A 22275-nucleotide genomic window follows, 5' to 3' on the forward strand; every position below is an offset into this window, starting at 1 on the left:
GGTAGATATGGAATTTATGTTTTCAGTTTCGTAGGTAACATCCTCAAACAGTGGAGAACAGCTGTGAAAACTACTAGGACATTTTGTAGTTCGAAATTATTCAAATGATGGGTATATGATCCTATTATTACATTTTACCCCTTTCTCTGACACAAAATAAGGTGGTTAGATTGTAGTGATAGGAATACTGGATGGCTTACTTCAAGTTATTCCATCTGCTAACCCCACGCTAACCAGTTTTTTTGCTCACTAATAAAATATCTTTCAAAAAATAAAGTCAGGTCCCTCTCAAGGATCTAGGCCATGATATTACACATCATTGCCATCGTGAATTTGAGCTGCAGTGTAATGTGTAGCTTATTAGACACAACTCTAAATCCCCCTCGTCTTTCTTCCAGGATGCAAGGAATTTTACATGTCACCAGTTATATTTCCACTACCCTAGATACTCTGATTATGTCAAATCTCCATGGTCTGCATTAAACAAGCCTCTCTAATTAAGGTCGGCTCTTCGTATTCACAGTCCTTATAATTCTTATGTAAAACAACAATAACAATACAGCAACAACTATAAAAACAAGAACAACAACAAAACATCGAAAACTCTCCTGGGTCTGATTTTTTAGCTCTTTGGAATAGGTAAAGAATATATTGACTTGGTTTTCAGCAGACTGCCACAAATACTAGGCTACTAGAACACAGCACATTTAGGAAGGTGTGATGGCACCTAACAAAATACTCAAAAATAATACTGATAGATGAGAACAAATGAAATAGTGAAAAAGGGTCAGTAATGATGGAATGGTTTCTGACAACTGAAATTATGTCCTTTCTAAAATTTAAGAAAAATTACACCTTAACATTAACACAAAATATAAATGGAAGAATCAAATGTGCCATATGGACTTTATAAATACACTGGTATAGATTGAATCTAATACTTCCTTCTCCAAATCAAGGTACAATATAAACACTAATAATAGTACAGGCATGCCAGGAAGACAACCAAGAATGGAAACTGGTAAGAAAATACCTTTTAAAAGACCATTTCAATTTAGTAGTCACTTATATCCAAAAAAAGCGTGTGTTTAATTTTAACATTTAATAAAGACACACCACATTTATATGTCTTAGGTGAACTCCTTAGGAGGTTAAAACCTCCCTCTAGTCCAGTAAGTCAAGGACTTTACCAAGGTGAATCTCGTGGTTTAGAGTTAGACCATTACTCTAGCCAAGTTTGCTAAGAGAGACAACATTCATGTTCAGAGTCGTGCTATGGACCCTTCCTCCTCCCAAATCGGCAAGTTAAAAAAAAAAAAGTGCTGCATATATGCACAGATGCAACCTCTTTCAAATAAAAACCGTTAACAGTTTGAAATTAAGCTATTCTTCCTTCCTCTCCACAAAAAAATGATAAAAGACTGATGTTCAGAATGGCCTTTATTTTTATGTAACTGTGGTTTTGCCCATCTTGCCTCAGATCCCAGTAAAACTAATATTGGAAAAATCTATTATATCTTAACTATTTTGAGGAGCTACTGATTGGAAATGCTTTCTTTTCAAATGTAGTAGCCTTACACTCATTAAGTGTAATCCAGAAGAACAAAAATAAATAATTTCTTTTGATTTTTGCAAAAATACCCAGGGTTAACATTCTTTCCACCTTTCAAGTTATTTTTTGGCAAGGATATTCTATCAAGACAAAATTAGCATGTGGGTGAACAGAAAGGATTAACTACTATCTGATGGACTGATTTAGTCCTCTTATATTTTCAAGTATTCCTTTCAATATGTTGAAAAAAAATAATTTAACATTATCATTCAGCAGGAACAAGAAATGTGATCCAAATTGCCTATTTCTTCTGCCAGGCAAAAAAAGTAATATTAGCAAAATCTATTCATTCCCATTGCATGACTTCTACTTTATACTATTGTATTTAAATCCATTCAGAGTTCATGGGTTAAAAGAGCACCCATTGGTAGTTATTTTATTCTATCTAAAGCCAGAAATTCTAAATATTCTTGCTTTCAACCTTCATATAATTCATAACTTAGAGCTTTGGCCACAATGGCTACTTACAATAACTGTAAATGCTTAAGAGAGTCATTTGGTATCTTAGTGGACATTTACTCTGAACCTTAGACATAAGATAGTGGTTTAGTTTGTTGCATATCAAGTATCCTGAGATGATAACTTTTTGTAGTTGCTTCTTCATGCTTTCTTTTAGCTGTAACCACTGTCAATATGCTTGTAGGACAATAACATAGGCAGTTCAAGATTCGGATTCTGAAAGATTTAAAATACACAGAGTTAAAAGTTTTATCTTAATAATAATGTAAAACCATCTGTTCAGCATTTTCAAAAATAAATCAAGTAGTAAATTTTGTTATGAGAATAAAACAATTGTTTTAACAAAGCTGCCAAGTTTTATTCACATGCAGGGGAAAAAAAGTGACACAATAACCAATTTTGAATCCTTTATTCATTTGTCAGCTGAATAGATTCAGACTTGTTTTTTGCTTTTGGATTGCTCCAGGGTTCTTTTAAGAACTTTTACCACTAGGACAGCAGAGGTGTAGCTCACTAAGATCCCTTCTAGTCTGTGAGGGACAGAAGGGACATGAAAACAGGGACATTTTATTTAACTTTCTATCTCTAGCACCTAGCCCAGTGTCTGGCACACAGCAGATGCTCAGGACATGTTGAATGAATGCATCAACTGTTTTTTGGTTGTGTTAATTATGACAAAGTCTGAAGACACACTCTTTTGAAAGACTGTTATGAAAGTACTTTTCCTTTACTTAAAGAAACATGTTTCCTCTCTATAATATTGAAGTTAATTTTCTTTTTGGTAGATCATGTATCCATGAGTCAACTGACTCCTGTTTTTCTTATTCATCATCTTTTTAGAAAAGAAACCACAGAAATCTCCCTAAGAAATCTGTAGATTCTTCTTTGTCCTCTAAACACTATCACATGCTATGATCAGGATGGGGCATGATAGGGCAACTGATCAGTGAGTATAAATCAGGTATGTGGAGAAGTGGAAGCCCTGTGTCAAGGGAGTCAACCTAACCCTTGATTCTCCACTCAAAAATCCAACTTTTTAAAACCTGAGTAGTGGAGGGCCTTAAGGGGTGTACTATTTTCTCCCCCTTTAGGTGCACCTTCCTTGTCATACTTGGACTAGAAGTTCTTTAGAATACCTTCCATTCCTTTTGATGTTCCATTTTCTCATATTAGTTCTTCAGGTAGCAGGGTCAGGGTGACCCTAACCAAAATAAGGTTGCCATTCACATCAAGAACTTATAAAAGGAGTCAGGCAGTTCCCTTATCAACCATGGGACAAACTCGGTGGCTAAACTAATTGCCAAATATTTTCCTTGGAGAAGAAATAATGTCACATGAAAATATATTCCTAGAAGAAATAACTACATTAAAAATAAAACAATTGTCTTTTGAAAAAAACTTCCTCAGTTGTGTTAGGCATTGTAGGAGTTAAGGCCCTGGAGAGACCAAAAGCAGTAGCAGTGTCTGCTACCCAGCCTAGTCTCCCAAACCGCAGACCAAGCTAAGGCAAGCAATCCTGGGGGATATAAAATTCACTGGAAACAGTATAGCTAAAATGTATCACACAGCTTAGGACAAGGCTATCTGGAACAAAACAGTCAAAGACTTTGAAGGCCACTGGGAAGCAGATTCATTACTGAGGGACAACAAAAGCAGGTGAGTCACTCCAAATGCGTAAAAGGATGTATGTAGACCGAGACAAAATGAATTGGCTTCCAAAATAACACTGCAGATGCAGACTGTGATGAACAGTAGGAGATAGAAGAACCAATGGATTCAATCCATTAGCTCAATTTTTATTCTTTGCTGGAGGGTAGGGAAGTTGATAGATGATGAAAAAATGGGCCTATGAGGTGGACTCACAATTGTTAGCATCACAGTGAACTGACCTGCAATTGTCATTCATGATGATCATTAATTTTTATGTGGGCATGAAAGACAGCCTTGCCCTAAGCCATATAGAGTTGTTTCCAAGCTGACAAGCTTGTAAACCTCATTCATGAATTATTCTACATTCCCATGGATCGATAAAAGACCTTTAAAGGTCTAGGGTGACAGAGGCCCCTGCAGTGGGAAACAGAGTACATGCAGAGGAGTCATTCTGAGTTCAAGGATTCCTCCCATGGCATATCAATTCCTTCCAAATCTTTTTTTTTGGGGGTAAATGAAACAATGTTATAAAATTAATGTACTCACTTTTGGAAAAATTAATTATGAAGCATTCTATATGATTAGGCTAGCATCCCCCTGAATGGCTAGGAAAGGTTTTACCTCTGAAAGTTGAAACATTTAGCTTGAATAAAACTTGACACTACAAAAAGTGATTAGAGTAGATTGGTTCATTAACATATACTTGGGGATCAGACATTTACAAGGACATTAAATATATACCTGGAAGCACAGACACAGCACATGGAAGTACAAACACATTGAATTATTTTCACATAATTCCCAAAAGAACATGCAGTGCTGAAACTGACTTGATATTATACAGATGCAATTTTGGAATATTTATTTTCAATTTTTCCAAATCATCTTTTAAAATCAAAATTATATTTCCTAATCAGTATTAACAAGCATTTTCACGTGATGCCATGACAACATGCCCCTTATAAATTAAATATACTCTATTGCCCTTCAGTTCTGGAAAATGCCTACATTTTTATTTGGGGGCTTAGCAAATTTAAAATATGTATTCCTCCATATTCCAAGTAATGCATCTTTATATTTTTTCAAAGAATAGTATAAAGTTCACCACACCAACAGCAGAGAAAATTTAGAGAGTGATATTTTCATTTTTTCTTTATAATGCTGTTAATCTGTTTCTTTAAAGCCAGCCTGCTTGTTTAGCACTAGGTACCTGTTACAATATATTAGATTCGTCTGAGAATGTTCGTAAAAGAAGAGGTCTGACTGAAGGTCTGGTGGATAATGAGTCAGATGCCTTTTTACAGCTCAGATTTCTCTGTAATAGTGAGGTAAAGATACTTAAAGCATTTGAAGATTGGTTAACCCACCTGGCGATAAAAATGTAGGAAGAAAAAAATAATTTCCTACAGACTACTCCTCTGGCCAAAAGTACAAATGATTACACTACAGCAAATGCATAACATTTAAATGAATACATTTAAAGACCTAAGTCTCCAACTCGAGTTGAATTGTTTTCATGGTAGAAGAATACAGACATTAGTAGTACGTGGCAAACTTGGGTTTTTGAAATGACACTGGTTAAGTTATGCGGTTGATGAAGGCAATATGGTTCGATTAGTAAACCTTACCATCCTTTTGGTGAACACCTCTGAGAGTTGTGCCGGTACTGTGAGTGTACTGAACAAAGAGAAATTTGTGCAAAACATTCCTGTCTTAGTGAACAGACTAGCTGTAACACACTGTGGCTTCTACTGCGACCAGGAACCAATGGGACTACAGACCTACAGTCCAAGTTTTTGAAAATCACTTTCTCTCCAGTGTGACAATTTGAGGTGAACAAATGATTAAAGGAAAATGACAAAATATTCTTAGGTATCAATAGAAGATGTAAAGATGAGTCATGAGAATTTTTCATAAAGAATCAGAAAATGATGTCAAGCAAATGAGAATGCAAGCAAGTTGGTACATTAAGAAAGGAAATCACCTTATTCACTCCAAGAGAAACTGTGATTGCTGGAAGTTTGAGAAAGCATGAAGATAGTAGATGTTCCTGAGGAAGGGAGGCGTTTCGTTACCTTGTTCACAATTGCACAAAAGGTGGAAAATTGCAGTAGAAAAAAGAGAAATGCAGAAACCAAAAAGAAAAAAAAAGTAAATATTCTCTGAAATGTAAGACATTTAAAAAGAAACGTTGAGAATTCGAAGTTGAAATGACGTTAGTTTTGAAGACGTTACTTTCTGAAGTAAAAGTAGAGTTAGAGTTAGGAATAGTCTATTATATGAGCAAACTACTATTTCTCTGTATAGCAATTAAAATTTTTTTTTCTTAATGGAAAATTGACTATTTTGAATAAAGTAATTTAAAAATATGTTTCTCATTGAAATAAAGCTCATCTCTAATCATTAACTTAGTAGTTTACACTGTTCAAAATCCACTGGTCAGAGAGCTAGGCTGAGGGTCCATCACCAGTCTATACTGAAGTAACTGTCTCCCCTATCCAATTGCATAGATGGAATATGAAGGGACTGACTGCCCTTGGGCAGTTCCAGGTTAAAAACCTAATCAAAACTAACATAATGGAAAAACTGTTGGTGAAACCACACTTCAGTGCCGTTTACCTTTGAACCAATCTTTAACTTCCTTTATTCTAACATAATTTGATCAGTTTCCTCCTTTTCTCCTATAGAGACTCTTTAAAAGCGTTGGCTGAAGAGCTATGAATTTTTCCTTTAAAACACTTAGAAAAAGTAAAAATCGATAACTTACAAGTTTAATCAGAAAACCTAAGAGGTTAGTTTTGTTTTCTCTTATTCTGTGCCTGAAGCTATAGGCTAATTTATAGACTTGGTTTTGGTATTGCTCAAGCAAAACAGAAGATGAGTGGTCAACTATGCGGACGAGCTTAATGATTCTGCTAATCAAGATTACCCATATTATCTCCTTAGCAGTTAATGGAAATACGCTTACAAAAAGAAACCAGCTAAAGTAACACATATATCTAACAGAGTCTAATAAACATTTATACTTCTAAAGGCAAATATTTTTATTTATTCATATATATTTTAACATAACTACATTTTTTCCTGTTCACATTTTACCTTAAATACAGTTGGTGACATGTTGGTAACATGCAAATTACCAATTGATAAAGCTAGAGAAATAAATATTTCGTTTTTGAGAAAAAAATTTTAAATTGCTCGGTCTTCTATTTTGTGGGCAAAAACCTTGCAACAAGATTAACATGATACCAAATCACCCACCCTGTGTTTAAAATACAAGCCCATCTATTTAAGACTGTAACTGAAACACATTTTGGTGTGCTCAAAACCTTGTTCCCAATGGTCAGAGATAAAAGTATTTCTAAGAAGTAGAAATTTTAGGGGTTAATAGGTTACTTTATAAAGGAAAACAAAAGAAATATGAAAGTACAGAAGGCAGCAGAGAGCATGGAAAGAGTAAAGCAATAAAAAAAATGGATACAGCTAGCAATTGGTTGGGGGAGGGTGAGAAGGATGGAAGGTAACTACAACAGTATGAAATTTCCACATTCCTTTGCAGTCATCTAGAGAGCTTTGACTCTGGCTCAATTAGCAGTTTGTCAAAGAGGCCAATGCATAAAGGTCCACCTCAACAGCCACGATGTTAGGATTCAACTTTATATTTGTCTAATTTAGATGACAGGACTGTTACCCTTAGAACTCTTGGTTCTATGTGACACTGTCAGGATTGCAATAGTAATCATCACTGTCACCGTTGTTATTATAAGGATAAATTGTATTCTCCAAAGTGCTTTCTCTGGGAATTTTGCTCAGACACCTGACATTCTTCCTTTTCCTGTTTTCCACTCTGAAAGAGCTCCCTGCATAATGGAATGTTTCCTCTTGTTTGCGCAGACCTCACATGCAAGGTATGGCCATGTTGCTGGGTCCATTCTCATTAGATTATAGTGTTTCCATGTCTACTAGGCAAAGTCAAGCCTCCTTTAGATCATGGTGGTTTACACGGGAAAACTTTACATAAAGATATGTGGAAAATTCCTCCGCTGGAAATGGGAACTGGTATTTACCAGTTGGCCAGAAGGTCCAGGTGTATTTCATTGATTAATAGACAGCCCAAGAAATGTGCTTAAGAGGGGACACAGCTTTTTGAAATACCAAAATCCTACACTTTAAATTTCCTTTAAAGTGTTATCTGCTGTACCACTGTTCAGTGCTCCATGACAGTTTCATCATACGCTTGTCAGCACCATGGCGATGAGGCTTTGTCAGTTTATAAGCTAAAGAAAAGTCCTATGATCCTTAATGATGGGACTTTAGCTCAAGAATTAACTACATTGCTGAAAAAAAGGGTGTGGAAATATTTACCCCTGAGTTAAATGAGTGGGGGAACCTATTTTCAAAGAAAGAATTCTTTCTAATGCTAATATCATGACAGAACTCAGCTGTGGTGGAGGCTTCTGGAGGTAGTGACTTGGACCTTGAAATAGCTCAGCTGTGTTACAAGCCATAGTATTGAATCTACCGTTCTGTTTATACCTGCTTACAGAAGTGTTCCAAATAAGTCCCCTTTATAACTCAACTAGAGTGAGAGATCCTTGTGAGAGGGAGCTACATCTGATTCTTCTCTGAATGATCAACACCTAGCACAGCAGCTAGCTTACAGTGGACACTCGGGCAATGTGTGCTGAATTGAATAGAATTCAACAGAAGGCTGCTTCTATAATTGTTAAATGTAAATGGTTTAGCTTCTTTCTCAAATGCCATAGACATTTTCTCTATCCACTGCTGAGTTCCCTTCTTAAAGCAGCTGCCAAGACTCACAGGAGGATAGCACTGGCAGTCTACTTACCACAGGCATTTCTGGCTCTACATGTAAAGGATCCCTAGCTTACTGGCTGAAGTCAGGGTGATCTTCTACCTCTAGCTCGGGACACACATTTTGTCCCATTAGGGATCCTGTCAGGTATGAGGCTGACCCAGTGTAAAAGAGTCCTTTGCGTTTCTTTACAACGAGGCCAATGTCTTAGCAAGGGATATTGAACAAAGTAGGAAGTCACCCAGGATGCCAGACTGTTGGTCATTAAAATACTCTTTTCTCCTTTATCTTAGAAGAGGCCTCTGCCTCTTTGATGTGGCCAACTACAGCCTTGTGTAAATAGATGTGACTTACCAGAGTAGTCATGGCTGCCATGTTTCAGTTGGCCTTTATGCATTAATATGCACTACTTTGCTCTTGCATTTTCTCACAAGGGGAAAAAAAGAAAAAAGAAAAAAGAAAAAAAAAAGGCAGTGCTGCTGAGTGCCCATAATGTTTTGTCTCATCTGCAAGTCTCACAATCCCATAGAGTCTGAAAAACCATTTAGCCTTTCAGACTCCGGATGTAAAGAGAGATGTTCATCAGTAGGTGGCTCAACACATGTTCACTGGTTCAATGATGATAGGAATAAATGAATGAATGAGTGAACGAATGAAGGTGATTATGGAAATTCTCCTGGTTGTTCTAGCATATCAGCATGCCAAGCTACAGTACAGACACTGGAATTCCTCCTATCATGGACATAATCCATGGTAAAACAAATCTCATGCTGAACCCTGGAAACATTCTACACTGCTAAGTAAAAAGGGCTGCAGTCCCAGAACTCCATGCTTTCGTTCAACAGAAGTTTGGAATCCGTTGTTTGCGTGGAAAGAAAATGTTCTAAGTCTTTTATCTGTGACTACCTTGTAGCATCCCTTCATTTAATGGCCATTTAACTTATATAAAAACATTTAAAATATTTAGTAGCCATTTAATTGATATAAAAGTCACCTCCAGCCAGTGTCTAATTTTTTTTAAAGGGCTTAAGGAAGAGGATAAGATGATATGTTTGAAGGTTTTGATTTCTGAGATTTTTCTCATCTTTACAGCATGAAGCTGGGTGTGAGCCATTATTTAGCATGAGCTCCATTACCCCAAATAAGGAAAACATCGAGGAACTCCTCAAAGTGTACTCCCAAATAAGGAGTCCTAACTAGACAAATCTCTATTACAAGGCACCAAAAGATTTCTTACTGTGACACTTTCTGTTTGGCTTCATGCAAATTGCCACTTGAGCCATTCTGGGAGGAACCTATTTTATCCCTGTTCAACTGGTATTAAAGGTATAATCAGACAAGTAAATGCCACTTTTCCATTCTAAGACTAAACACCAGGCTGGAGGGAGTTAGTGGGGGGTCTACGGGAAGGATTAGAGAGAGATTAAGGTGGTCTTAGGTTAACGTTACTGTGTGCAGTTCCAGCCATAAGGCATGCAGAAGCAGGGAGTTAAGGCCAGTTCTGACCACCTAACTATACAGTGATTGGGCCGTGTATACCAAGAATCAATGTGGCTTATGCCACTGATAATCTACTGCTTTTGAGTGGGGCTGATACTGACTTGTATCATGAAGCTCCTCTCTTATACATCTAATCACTGAAGATTTTCCCACTATAATCATTTTAGTTCCCTATTCTGCATGATGCCAACCACTGGAATCAATCAATAGGAAAAAAAAATCAAGTCAAACCAGTTTTGTGGCTAAAATGGTTGGCAAATTTAATGAAATAGATCAGGTAGATATAGCTTAGTCTACTTCTTGAAAATATTGCCTTGGAGGGGCTACAAGATCTAATTGGTGTCAATATGATCGAAACAGGGTTTTGTTTGGCAAAATGAGCTAGTGTTGGTAGGAATATGACATATTTAATTAACCTGTTGGTCAAAATTTGCCAGAAGATTTATTTTCAAGGCTAATCTATCCCTTTCAGTTTAAAGGCTTTTTCAGAAAGGCTCAAAAGATATCAGACAATGCAGGGCCAAGCGATTAGGCTGACAGAGGGTAATAACTTCTCATTCCGGCAAAAAATTTACCATATAAGCAGCAAAAATAAAAACACACTCATAAAACAATCTTGAATTTTTACAAGTGTGTTCAAGAGGGGAAGGATGTAGAAACCACATCCAGGGAATTCTCTTTTGGTTCAAATATACTGCTGGACAGACAGGGCTAGAAGCAACACAGAGATTAAGCAGCACTATAATTAAAGAAGGGGAAAGGTTTGAAAGAGGCAAATTGGGATTATCAACTGAAAAAAAAAATCTGCAAACAACCCATGGGGAAATTTCTAAGGTTAAAGCTGGAATGTTGGTGTGGAAATTCCCAGTGTGAAAATTCTAGGTTAAATTTAAAAAAATCATTTTTTCTGTTTAAAATTCCATATGGAGCATATGAGATACTCCATATGGATTGCTAAAGGTCACATAGAACACTATTAAGGAATCTACTTACCACCTGCATTGGATAACGAAGTTTTTTACTATACTTTTTATGCAGAAGATGAAATTAAGTGATGAACCTGTAAGGAGGGGTTTAACATGCTGTAACTAATGCAATTCTCTAAATAAAGTTTTTAGTTCACGGCAGATATTGAAGCCCCTTCCAAAAATCAGGTGGTAATATAAACTTAGTTCTTACCCTGGCACTTCTTCTTCTTACATTCTTTAATACTATCAGGAGAATCTCAGGGAAAAGGCTGATAAATATTAGAAGAACTATGGCCAACCATGTGGATACAGAAGACAGCATTTGAGCAAATACAAAATACATTCTCTGTTGTTTGAGAAAAGGCCTAGAGTGGAAAGAAAATACATAATGGAAAAACAAATCAGTTCTTGTTATATGAAACAGTAGTGTAACTGAAACTTTTGTAATAAAAGGAATCTTCATTATGTACATTAATAAAAATAATTTTCTTTAGGACGACCCAGAAGTAGCAAACTGATTTCATTTACTAAATGTTTGGAAAGAAAAGGAATGATAATCAAAGGGGAAAAAAGATGCTAAAATGCATTTGACTTGAAAACAACTAAGCGATCAATTTTAAAGCTGCCAACTGGAGAATACTTATTTGCATTAGAAAATGCTGGAGGGCTTCCCTGGTGGTGCAGTGGTTAAGAATCCGCCTGCCAATGCACGGGACACGGGTTTGAGCCCTGGTCCAGGAAGATCCCACATGCTGCAGAGCAACTAAGCCTGTGCGCCACAACTACTGAGCCTGTGCTATAGAGCCCGTGAGCCACAACTACTGAGCCCGCGCGCCACAACTACTGAAACCCACGCGCCACAACTACTGAAGCCCACGCGCCTAGAGCCCATGCTCCGTAACAAGAGAAGCCACTGCAATGGGAAGTCCGCATGCCGCAACGAAGAGTAGCCCCCACTCGCCACAACTAGAGAAAGCCCGCGCAGCAGCAACAAAGACCCAATGAAACCTAAAATAAATAAAATAAAATAAAATAATTAAAAAAAGAAAATGCTGGAGCTTCAGAGATATTCACGAGAAATGATGATTAATTTTTATGCTAACAAACATTTTACTTCCTTGGCTGTTTTTTTAATATAAGAAAGAATTTCTGGTCTACATTTGGAAATTTAAAAGACATTTTTATTACCACTCCCCACCCCACCCCCCACCCACAAAACCCCTATGTAAACATAACAAGGACTGTAGAGATTTTCTCTCTCAAATGGGAGGAATCTACCATTCTCATCCACAAATATATATTGAGTACGAGTGTGTGCCAAGTAGGTTGACAGAAGAATATTGCTAATCACACATTAAGCCTCGGGGTCCAGAAATCCAGGAGAACGCCTCATTCTGCAGGGTTCAGTCATCCACTGAACTGTTAGGCAACCACTGAGAAATCCAGCCAGTTTCCCTTCCCTGCCGGGGCTGAACCACAGAGAGCCTCACTAGGCTAGGATGAACGTTGTCTGAAGCTGAGGGGGAGGAAGTGCAAAGCAGCTGCTCAAGGTTGGGGTATACATCAGACTGTCCTTGGATGAGGAGCCTTAGGTAGATAAGTGGTTGGTGCCATTTAGTAGATCACAAATAGTGCTCACTGAAGATAAACTGGTTTCTCATTTAAACATTCATGTTTGTGCACTCTCATGTAACATGATAAAATCAAGCTCGTGGCTCTACACAGATGAGGACTAGACTGTGGAATATATGTGGAATAGACTGTGAACACAATAGTGAGGTGGAGAAACTTATGAGGTCCAGGCTGAACAAGTTTTCTAGGGTTCCTACCATAAAGAAAAGATTTCTACAGAGCTCTATTCCCACTCTAATTCAGAAGGGCACCCTGACTAATCTTCTAGGCCGTTAACTGAGGCACAATAAGGGTCCAGCAGACAACTGACAGCTAGTCGTCACAGGGTATTCTTTTGCACAGTACCCTCTCTGTGATTAAAAGCTCCACATTTTTCTTTTTGATTTTGATGGCATCTATGGAGTTTTGCAGAGGAGCAGTAAAAAACAAAAATTATTATTCCTGGATGGGGTTTGGGGATCAGAAATCATCATTCTCACTGCCCATCCCCAAAGAGGGGTGAGTCACAATGCCTCAGGGTTGAGCATGTCTGGAGATGAGCTGCAATCAGCATTCAGCTGAAGTATTACAGTTTCTAGTCACATTTTCTTGGTTGCTTTATAATATAAATTTTATATTCTTGTAGTAGCTCAACTCAGACAGGTCTACTTAAGGATTGCGCTATAGGCAACAAAATAAAACAGATTTATTAACATTTCATTTTTAGTAACCATCTCTAATGAATAGAAACAGGTGTGACAATATCTTAAATCATTTAAAGGATTTATTTTAATCAATAAGGAATAGTCTGGAAAGAATGAGAAATTTTAGTTTCCTAGAAACATTTCATTCTTGTGGAAATTCTGCATAATTAGTTCAGATACTGATTACATAGGTTCCTAGACAGAATTATGACCTTACAATTGTGTATTACATTTGGTTAATCAACTTTGATTCATTTGTATATTATTAAAGAAAACAGACTTCCTTCAGCTTCATTGCTTCAATAATTACTTATATAGGTGCCAAATAAATGCTGTAATTATACTTTCTGGAGCTGCTGCTTCCATAAGTGATTAGGTTGTCCATATTTTTATTTCTTGAGGCTTTTATTTTAAAAAGCTTTCCAAAACAGTAAGAGTTTCTTGTAATTAAGTCTCAAGGGACATAAATATGGTCCCCACATCTCTGTGATAATATGGACTGTTTTGTACGTATGATTTTGCTCAAACCAGTGAAAATATGTATTCCTAGAATCTTACCCTATGGCTAACTCTAGTTCTGGTCTCTGCTGCTGGCATCCTTGTCAGGGGAAGTCACCAATTAATGAAAACCACTGTGATATTAAAAAACAAAATATAGGCCTCTGGGAGTAAGGAAAGGAGATGAAAATCTAACTTATTTTAATTCCTTATAACTCTCCCAATCACAGCTTATGTGCCCCTCACTGGACTCTAGTCTCCTTGAGGCAGGGGTCCAGTCTATTCATTTCTGTATCCCATAGAGTGCCTCACACAAAACGGATTCTGAATAAACATCTACTGAACCAAGATGAACAGAATGAACTTTAAATGCAAGCTGTAAAGTCTACCTTTACCTCCCCCAAAACAATGGGATGGTGATTTCAAATATAACCCTCTGAGTATTAAGTGATATATATTCTATCTCTTGAGCACATCTGTAGTGACAAGAAGGAGAGTAATATCCCATAAAGAGAGAACAGGGTCCAAATGGATAATACTGTATCTACTGGCCACTATATTGTGTAGAAACTTCACAGGATGAGTATTTCTACTGGAAATCACATGGGAGGTCATGCTAGAAATTAGTTTCATTTCACAGAGAGATGTTTACACGCCTTCAGGTCAGAAGGTTTGGACAGGGGCTACTAGAAGGGAGGTCTTTTGAGTAACTCATGCAGTCTATATACTTGCATTTGAAATCTTACCTGAAATAGCAGCATTACTGGCTAGAAGTAACTTCCAGTCCATTAATATTGAAGACTTGCCATCTTATATAATCAAAACTTTAAAAGTATAATTAATGTTTGCATATACAATGTACCTATATATGTATTTTGTTATTTACATATTAAACACGTACAGTAGCTTACCATATAATTCCTCCCCAGAAGAATGAGAAAAATACATAAAATGCTAAAGAACCCCAAATCACAAAATGGTTTATCCATGTCCAGAAACGAGTATCCAAGGCGAGCTGAAAGGATACAACACAAGAGATTTCATGATGAGTACAAACTGTACCAGGCCGTATCTGATGGTATTTGACAACTTATACACAATATGATACCTGTGGGAGGATCTAGCTTGGGCCAGGCAACCAGAAGAGAATGGCACTAGAAGAACAGAACCCAGACTTTTCAAAGAGCTCTGCCCTCAGGCATTTAGACTCTAGGAGAACAGGCATGGAGGTGTGGTCAAGCAAGTACAGCTGCAGATGCCTCACTACTGAAGGAAGGGCAAGGAATGAGGTAATGGTAACATCCCAGAGACTGGAGCCCCATGTCCTTGAGTGGTGGCGGTCAGGGAGCTGATGGCAAAAGGAGAAGGCCTGGCTGGTGAGGCAGGTATACTGAAAAGCAGGAGGTGAGGGAGAGAGTAGCTAGGAAGAGAAGACAAACTACACAAAGGAGTCGTGAGAGCTCAAACACAACAGATGAGGGTTACTAAATGCAAAGGCAACTATCTCTACACATCAGGCATCATGGAGCCATGGATTGTGGGTCTATGTAGTGTGCAATTTTTCAATTGCAAAATCCGTATCTACTCCATTAAATTAATAACATTTTCAGTTGCCTTAGATTTTAATCCTCTCATGTTTCTTCCAGGGCTGCTTGTTTCTTCAGATTGTGGCACCTGGGATTTTCAAATGCAATCTAAAAATAAAAAGTATGGTCCACTCTGCTTGCTTAGAATTTCTGGGCCACATGGCCTAATATCCAGGGCATTTAATTTTTGAAGAGGAGGTGGTGTTTGTTTTGTTACTTGCTGTGACACCCTGCTCCTCAGCAATCTGTTAACATTTGCTCACTTATAAACAAGTTATTGATAACATTGTCTTGAATTCCCATCCTCCGGCTGCTAGAGAACATGCCACAGTAATACCCATGCAAAGAAGAGGGAGTGGATGGATTTTTTTTTATTGGAGTATAATTGTTTCACAATGGTGTGTTAGTTTCTGCTTTATAACAAAGTGAATCAGTTATACATATACATATGTTCCCATATCTCTTCCCTCTTGCATCTCCCTCCCTCACATCCTCCCTAGCCCACCCCTCTAGATGGTCACAGAGCACCAAGCTGATCTCCCTGTGCTATGCGGCTGCTTCCCACTAGCTATCTACCTTACGTTTGGTAGTGTATATATGTCCATGCCTCTCTCTCGCTTTGTCACAGCTTACCCTTCCCCCTCCCCATATCCTCAAGTCCATTCTCAAGTAGGTCTGTGTCTTTATTCCTGTTTTACCCCTAGGTTCTTCATGACATTTTTTTTTTTGAGGGACAGGTGAAAGTTGCTGCAGCAAGGCCAACTTTAGCTATGAAGGGTGCTTGGAAGCCCTGGGGCCATATGCAAGGCCAGGGGTAAAAAAGGGGGGGGAGGATTCCTTTCAAATTATGATCCTATGAGACAAAACAGTAAATAACAACTAGCATCTATTGTACTGAGCACATTCTATGTGCCAGACCCCATTCTAACTGCTTTATATGTATTCACTAATTGACTTCTCACAAAAAAAATCCTAAGGGATGTGAGTGGTACTTTTATCTCAATTTTATAGAAGAGGAAATGTAAGTACTGAGAAACGAGGTCACTTGCCCAAGGACATCCAGACAGTAAGTGGCTAAACTGAGATGAATTGTAACATTTTCTTTTGCAGTCCTAAAATATTACTGAAATAGCAGATGAATAATGCAAACATGTTAGTTGTATTCGGTACAAGAAATGAAGCAGGTATAAAAATTCAGAGGGGGGCTTCCCTGGTGGCGCAGTGGTTGAGAGTCCACCTGCCGATGCAGGGGACGCAGGTTCGTGCTCCGGTCCGGGAAGATCCCACATGCCGTGGAGCGGCTAGGCCTGTGAGCCATGGCTGCTGAGCCTGCGCATCCGGAGCCTGTGCTCCGCAACGGGAGAGGCCACAACAGTGAGAGGCCCCAGTACCGCAAAAAAAAAAAAAAAAATTCAGAGGGGAAATGATTAGAGGTCCTTTGTCAATTATACTTCTGAATTCTAATTCTGGCTACTGGGCATACTGGAATTCATTTAAAGGTACTCATTCTTTTTTTTTTAAAGGTACTCATTCTTGAACCCCATGTGAGGTGTTTATTACTGGAATGATCAAAATAATTTTGATTATACCTTCAACTATAATGGAGTCCCAACTCATGAACATCAAGGGTAGTATTCAGCACACAGCATTATTACATGGCTGCACGTTAATGCCAATGATTTTGCCAAAACTGCCTTTGTTGTATGTTACCTGCTGTATATTCTTATGCATTTCATCACAAATATGAGTAAATTTCAATGATGAATACATTATAAAAAACGTCATCACTACCAAGCTCTTTCGCACACATATCTTGCTCATGGACACCTATATTCAACTGTCTTAAGTACCCAAATTCCTTTAAGGACTGGCATTCTTAAACAGATATATAGCTTTAAAAAATATTCAAGTACTTAACATGGAAACACACACACACACACAGCCCATTTATATACCACTTAACATCTCAAAAATAGCAGGAAAGAAGGAACAGATTTCCACTATAAGTATGGTGTATTAAAAAAAAGAGGATAGGCAATATACTGGAAAAAATGGATCACAAATAGTATATAAATGTCCAAATCTCTAATATCACACATAACTTTAGTAAGCATTCAGACTTGAATAACAACTCACAGTAAAAATAAAGATTAGAAGACAAAAAAGATATAAGACCAGAAAGTCTTACAAAAATGGTGTTAAATATATTTGAATAAATAAAAATCTAACCTTCAGAGTTACGGTGAATACTAAGACTGTAAAAACAATGGTTCCAAAAGTCCAGTTTCCATATACCTGAAAAACATTCAACAATTACATGTACCATGAATACACAATTGCTTAAAATAATAAACAGCCAAGTTTAATCTTGAGTATAAATGCCAAAGATTTTTGTATAAATTGTTTAGGGAATTATCTGCTCAAAAGATCAGGCCAAAATGCTGGCTTTTACTGTGAGCCTAAATTTTCTTGGAGAGGTACACCACATGCGTGGTTGGTAGCGTTTATTTCGTGATTCCATGAAGCATAAAACAGGGAACACACTGGTGTGATACAGGCAGGAAAAACCCTATTCCACTAACAGTAACGTTCATAAAAACAACTCATTTGGATGGCTCCTATATCTAAAGAGTTTGATTTGGGCTTTTCCTATAATATAGATCTAAAGATCTCTATGTATAAATAAAGACTAATTTGCAGACAAATGAACTCACATTTTAAAAATAGAGTATATGATGACAGAGGGTAACTAGACTTACTGTGGTGACCATTCAGTACATAGAAATATCGAATCCTTATGTTATATACCTGAAACTAATATAATGCTATATGTCAATTATATCTCAATAAAAAAACAAATAAAATAGAGTCTAATTTTGTGGCTGTAAATATTAGAGCTGTCGGGCCTCCCTGGTGGCGCAGTGGTTGAGAGTCCGCCTGCCGATGCAGGGGATACGGGTTCGTGCCCCGGTCTGGGAGGATCCCATATGCCGCGGAGCGGCTGGGCCCGTGAGCCATGGCTGCTGAGCCTGCGCGTCCGGAGCCTGTGCTCCGCAACGGGAGAGGCCACAGCAGTGAGAGGCCCGCGTACCACAAAAAAAAAAAAAAAAAAAAAAATATTAGAGCTGTCAGCATGTGCACATCAAAGAAAAGCAGATACCATGTATATAAACCCAAATGATGGCAATGAATGGCACATATGCTTACCAAATGCTGTCAAGATCTGAATGCATAACATTAAAACAGAAAATGAAATGTAAAAGGTTTTAAAAAAATAAAAACAAAAATTAAGGTTAATAGCAAAAAAAGGATTTGATCAAATCGTACATGGTGTTATATTTAATTGCTGATCGTAGTCCATATACTTATTGTAATTTTAGCAAACAATATACAATAAAATCTAATTCATTTGGACTCCATGAACTCAAAATGAGTGATGACTTGGATACAGGGTGGGTTGAGGCTCCCCATGTACCACCAGTAGACTTTGCTGAGCAAATGAACCATGTCAATAGAGTTGCAGGAGGGTACAGTCAGTTCTATATAATTTATGTGGCAAATAAATACAAAATAAAAAATTGGAGTTACAGAATCAGTCATAAAGCTGAAGGGACCTGAGAAATCATAAAATCGAATTTCTTCTTCTTACTGTTGGGCAAAGGTGACTTGGAAAACTGAAGGGACTGGCCCGAGGATGCACCGAGAGATTTAGTAGGGCCGTCTCCCTGGCAAATGCTACATGTGCCTACTCTGAAGTACTAGGTCTGTATTTCCTCAACAGTTACTCAGTGATTAATAATTTTAATGGATTCACACTAAACTGATTTCTGTTAGTCCAAATTAGAGAGGTTCTAACTGTAGTACCTAATTTCAAAGTATCATTCAAATTCACTGAGCCTATCACTTCTGTAACAGATGTTGACTGTCTCAGTTCTAGACATAGTCAGTGTACTCAGTAAAGTCTTTTTGAACCTTTGCTTTGCTTCATATGATTATAACCAATGAATGACCATAAAAGAGGAAGCCCAGAAATAGCAAAGAACATAGTGAACGCAGCATGCAAGGTGGTGGGTTTGATTTTCCACTGTGTGGCTGCCAGAAGACCTCACCCCATTGGCAATTCTCTCCTAGAGCACAGCCAGGGCAAAATCACCCCAATGCAGGTGCTGACCTATGTAGTCGCTGGCTGGGAAGACACTGGCAGGATCTGTGTAGCCTTTCTGGAAAACACTATGCTCCCATGTGAAAAGGAAGGAGGAAGAGAAGGGAATTCCCTAATTATTGGGCAAATACTGCAAACATACGGCAGCTACCCCCTTCCACTCTAAGCACGGAAGGCCACTATGAGTAAGAACTGAGTAGGGACAGACATTGCTTTTAAAACAGGAAAAGACTTGCTCACGTCAAAGTGTACAGGTCCAAAGTCTGAAATCCCAAGAACTCTGTTCATCTAGTAAAATTACAGCCAAGTTAAGCTTCCAGAGGTTTGCACATAAGCTGTCTAGTTAGCCGTGCATGCAGGAAGTGATTTCTCACTTCAACACTTCTATTGTTCTAAGGACATTGTGAGAACTAAATACCCATACCTTTAGAAAAATAATTTGCAAAATGATTACAGCTAGAGTATGTGTATGATGGATCCAGTGCCGATGGAAAAAAACTTAAGCCATGCTTGTAATACCGAAAGATGTAATGATGGTTTTTTTTTACCTTTGCATTTTCTTCTAAGGATGAAGTCTGAAAAAGAAAATAAGTCCCAAAGAAGAACACTGTTCCTTCAAATGCAGCCAGAAATGTCCAATATAAGAAGGGGCCCAACTGCAGCATGGCATTTCCAGAAATTTTCCTATTGAGAAATAGGAAAATACACAAGTTAATGAATCTCTGTAGGCTGTTTATTTAAAGATACAGTGAAACGCCAAAGGTGCGCATGGGGTTTGACCCTGTTAGAATGAAGGGAGCTGTCCCTGAGGGGACTGGTAAGCTTTTGATAAAAGCCCAGACCGAGCTGCAGGTTTGTCTTTGTGCAATCACCTCCTGTCTGAGGTGTTGCAGTAAACTGTCAAAGTGCTTCTAAGTTAAAATTCTGGCCGCTGACAATAATAATATCATCAATAATAATTAGCTCTCATTTACTGAGTACTTATTATATGCTTATAAAAGTGGGTTAAGAGTTTTACATTGTCCATTTTTGTATACACAAAACCCACATGAAATAGATATTCTTATCACTACCATTTACAAATAATGAGCCTCACAAAGGTGTATCATAATGGTTTCCAAACTTTGATGCACACTAGAATCACCAGGGGATCTTTAAAAACATTGATGCCTGGCTCCCACCCTCATTCTGATTTAACTGGCATGAGGTGTAACCTGGGCAACCAGGATAATTTAAAAACTCCCCAGGTAATTCTAATGTGCAGTAAAGTTTGGGAACCACTAGTACAGCAGTATGCCAGAGTTCACTCAGTTAGTAAGGGACAGAGCTAGTATACAATCCTAGACTGATTTGACTTTAAATCACATGCTCTCAACCAAGCTACCATGGCTTTGCAACTATGTTAAAATATTTAGTTTAATCAAGATTTCTGCCTGGGAATTTAACCTTTCTTAGGTCTTGGGGTATCCTTTATATTTTTAAAATTGAGTCAAATAACATGTTCGAAGCTGTACAGTCATGCTTTGATAAATGGCAGGTGGCCAGATCAAAAGTTTAACATCTGTCAAAAATAGCACAGTCTTCTGGGTACAAGTCAGAATGTTGAAGAAGGCTAACAACTCTAATGGGGCAAAAGGAAGATGGGTCTGTGCATGGAATTCTTTTAGCTTCTATTTCAAATTCCTCTTAACATTTATCAAAAGGTATGTAATCACTCAAATAGCACACCTGTTGCCAATACTACCAAGAATGTCACTGGGCTGTAATGAATAAGAAAGACCTTTGTGATGTAAATACAACTGATCCTTGTTCAGTTGGTATGGAGTGCTGTAGGGTTTCCTGAAAAAATAGCAATTATGCAACTTTTACCTACTAGGATTTCCAGGTGCACACAGAAATCAGCAATGTAGGGGGATGCATAAAGCAATACGCTGCTGTATGCCTTGGATAAATTGCAGGGGGAAAGAGGTAGCTGCTTCCCAGAAACAAGCTCTCCCCACAGCCAGTAAGTCATGTTCCCAAGGCAACTGGGAGCCACAGGGAAGGCACCTCCCTTAAAGATCCTTGCAAGGAGGGCCCAGCAACTGCCAGCCAATGAGGCTTTTGAGAGTCACTGACTTGGGCTGAGGCAGGAAGTGGTTCCTGTCTTTCAAGCCAGTCACTGGATTTACATTACATGTCATGGGAAGAAAGGAAGGGGAGTCATGGTGTGTTGGGTTATAGTTGAGGTTTTCTAGCTGCGCTCAGGTGAATGATGAACCTGTTGTTAACTCAGGATATGACAGCCAACGTGAGGGGCAACACGAGGGAGTGAAGATTGTGGGGGGAGCAGTTGACCAGCAGCACAGGCCTGAGCACCTCCATACAATGGGAGGCAGTAGATGTACCAGGACCTTTCTTTTGCCTTTTAAAGTTGTAGAAGAAACAGACTATGCCTCTACCCTCTAGAAAAGAACTACAGTTTACTTTTCAAATTTCTCTCAAAAAATATGAAAAGATCCAATTATGTCACATTTCACCTCAAAACTTTTGGTAAACGCCTGTGTCACTAAGTCCCCGAAGGTGATATCTATAATATGCTACACAAGGCCACAAGTAACATTAAGTGGTACAAATGCAGAGAGAGACACATATGAAGGCTAGAGCTTCACGTTTACAAAGGAATGCTCAGAGTAACAGAGCAATCTCCAATACAGTGACAGGCTGAGA

At 38.1% G+C, this 22275-nt stretch overlaps 1 protein-coding gene across 1 annotated transcript in view; it reads right to left on the reverse strand.

Moving 5' to 3' along the window:
- Positions 1-4934: 4934 nt before the first annotated feature.
- Positions 4935-22275, reverse strand: part of ATP11C (ATPase phospholipid transporting 11C (ATP11C blood group)) — a gene marked incomplete at both ends in the record, with an annotated part of 161827 nt that continues 144486 nt past the window's right edge. Inside the window, 5 exons of the mRNA XM_079727592.1 lie at positions 4935-5036; positions 11217-11370; positions 14730-14833; positions 17634-17699; positions 20115-20250. Coding sequence (XP_079583718.1) covers positions 4935-5036; positions 11217-11370; positions 14730-14833; positions 17634-17699; positions 20115-20250 — 562 coding nt within the window. The remainder of the gene's footprint in view (positions 5037-11216; positions 11371-14729; positions 14834-17633; positions 17700-20114; positions 20251-22275) is intronic.

This window comes from Hyperoodon ampullatus, assembly GCF_949752795.1.
Source record: "Hyperoodon ampullatus genome assembly, chromosome: X".
In the NCBI taxonomy this organism is placed as follows: domain Eukaryota; kingdom Metazoa; phylum Chordata; class Mammalia; order Artiodactyla; family Ziphiidae; genus Hyperoodon; species Hyperoodon ampullatus.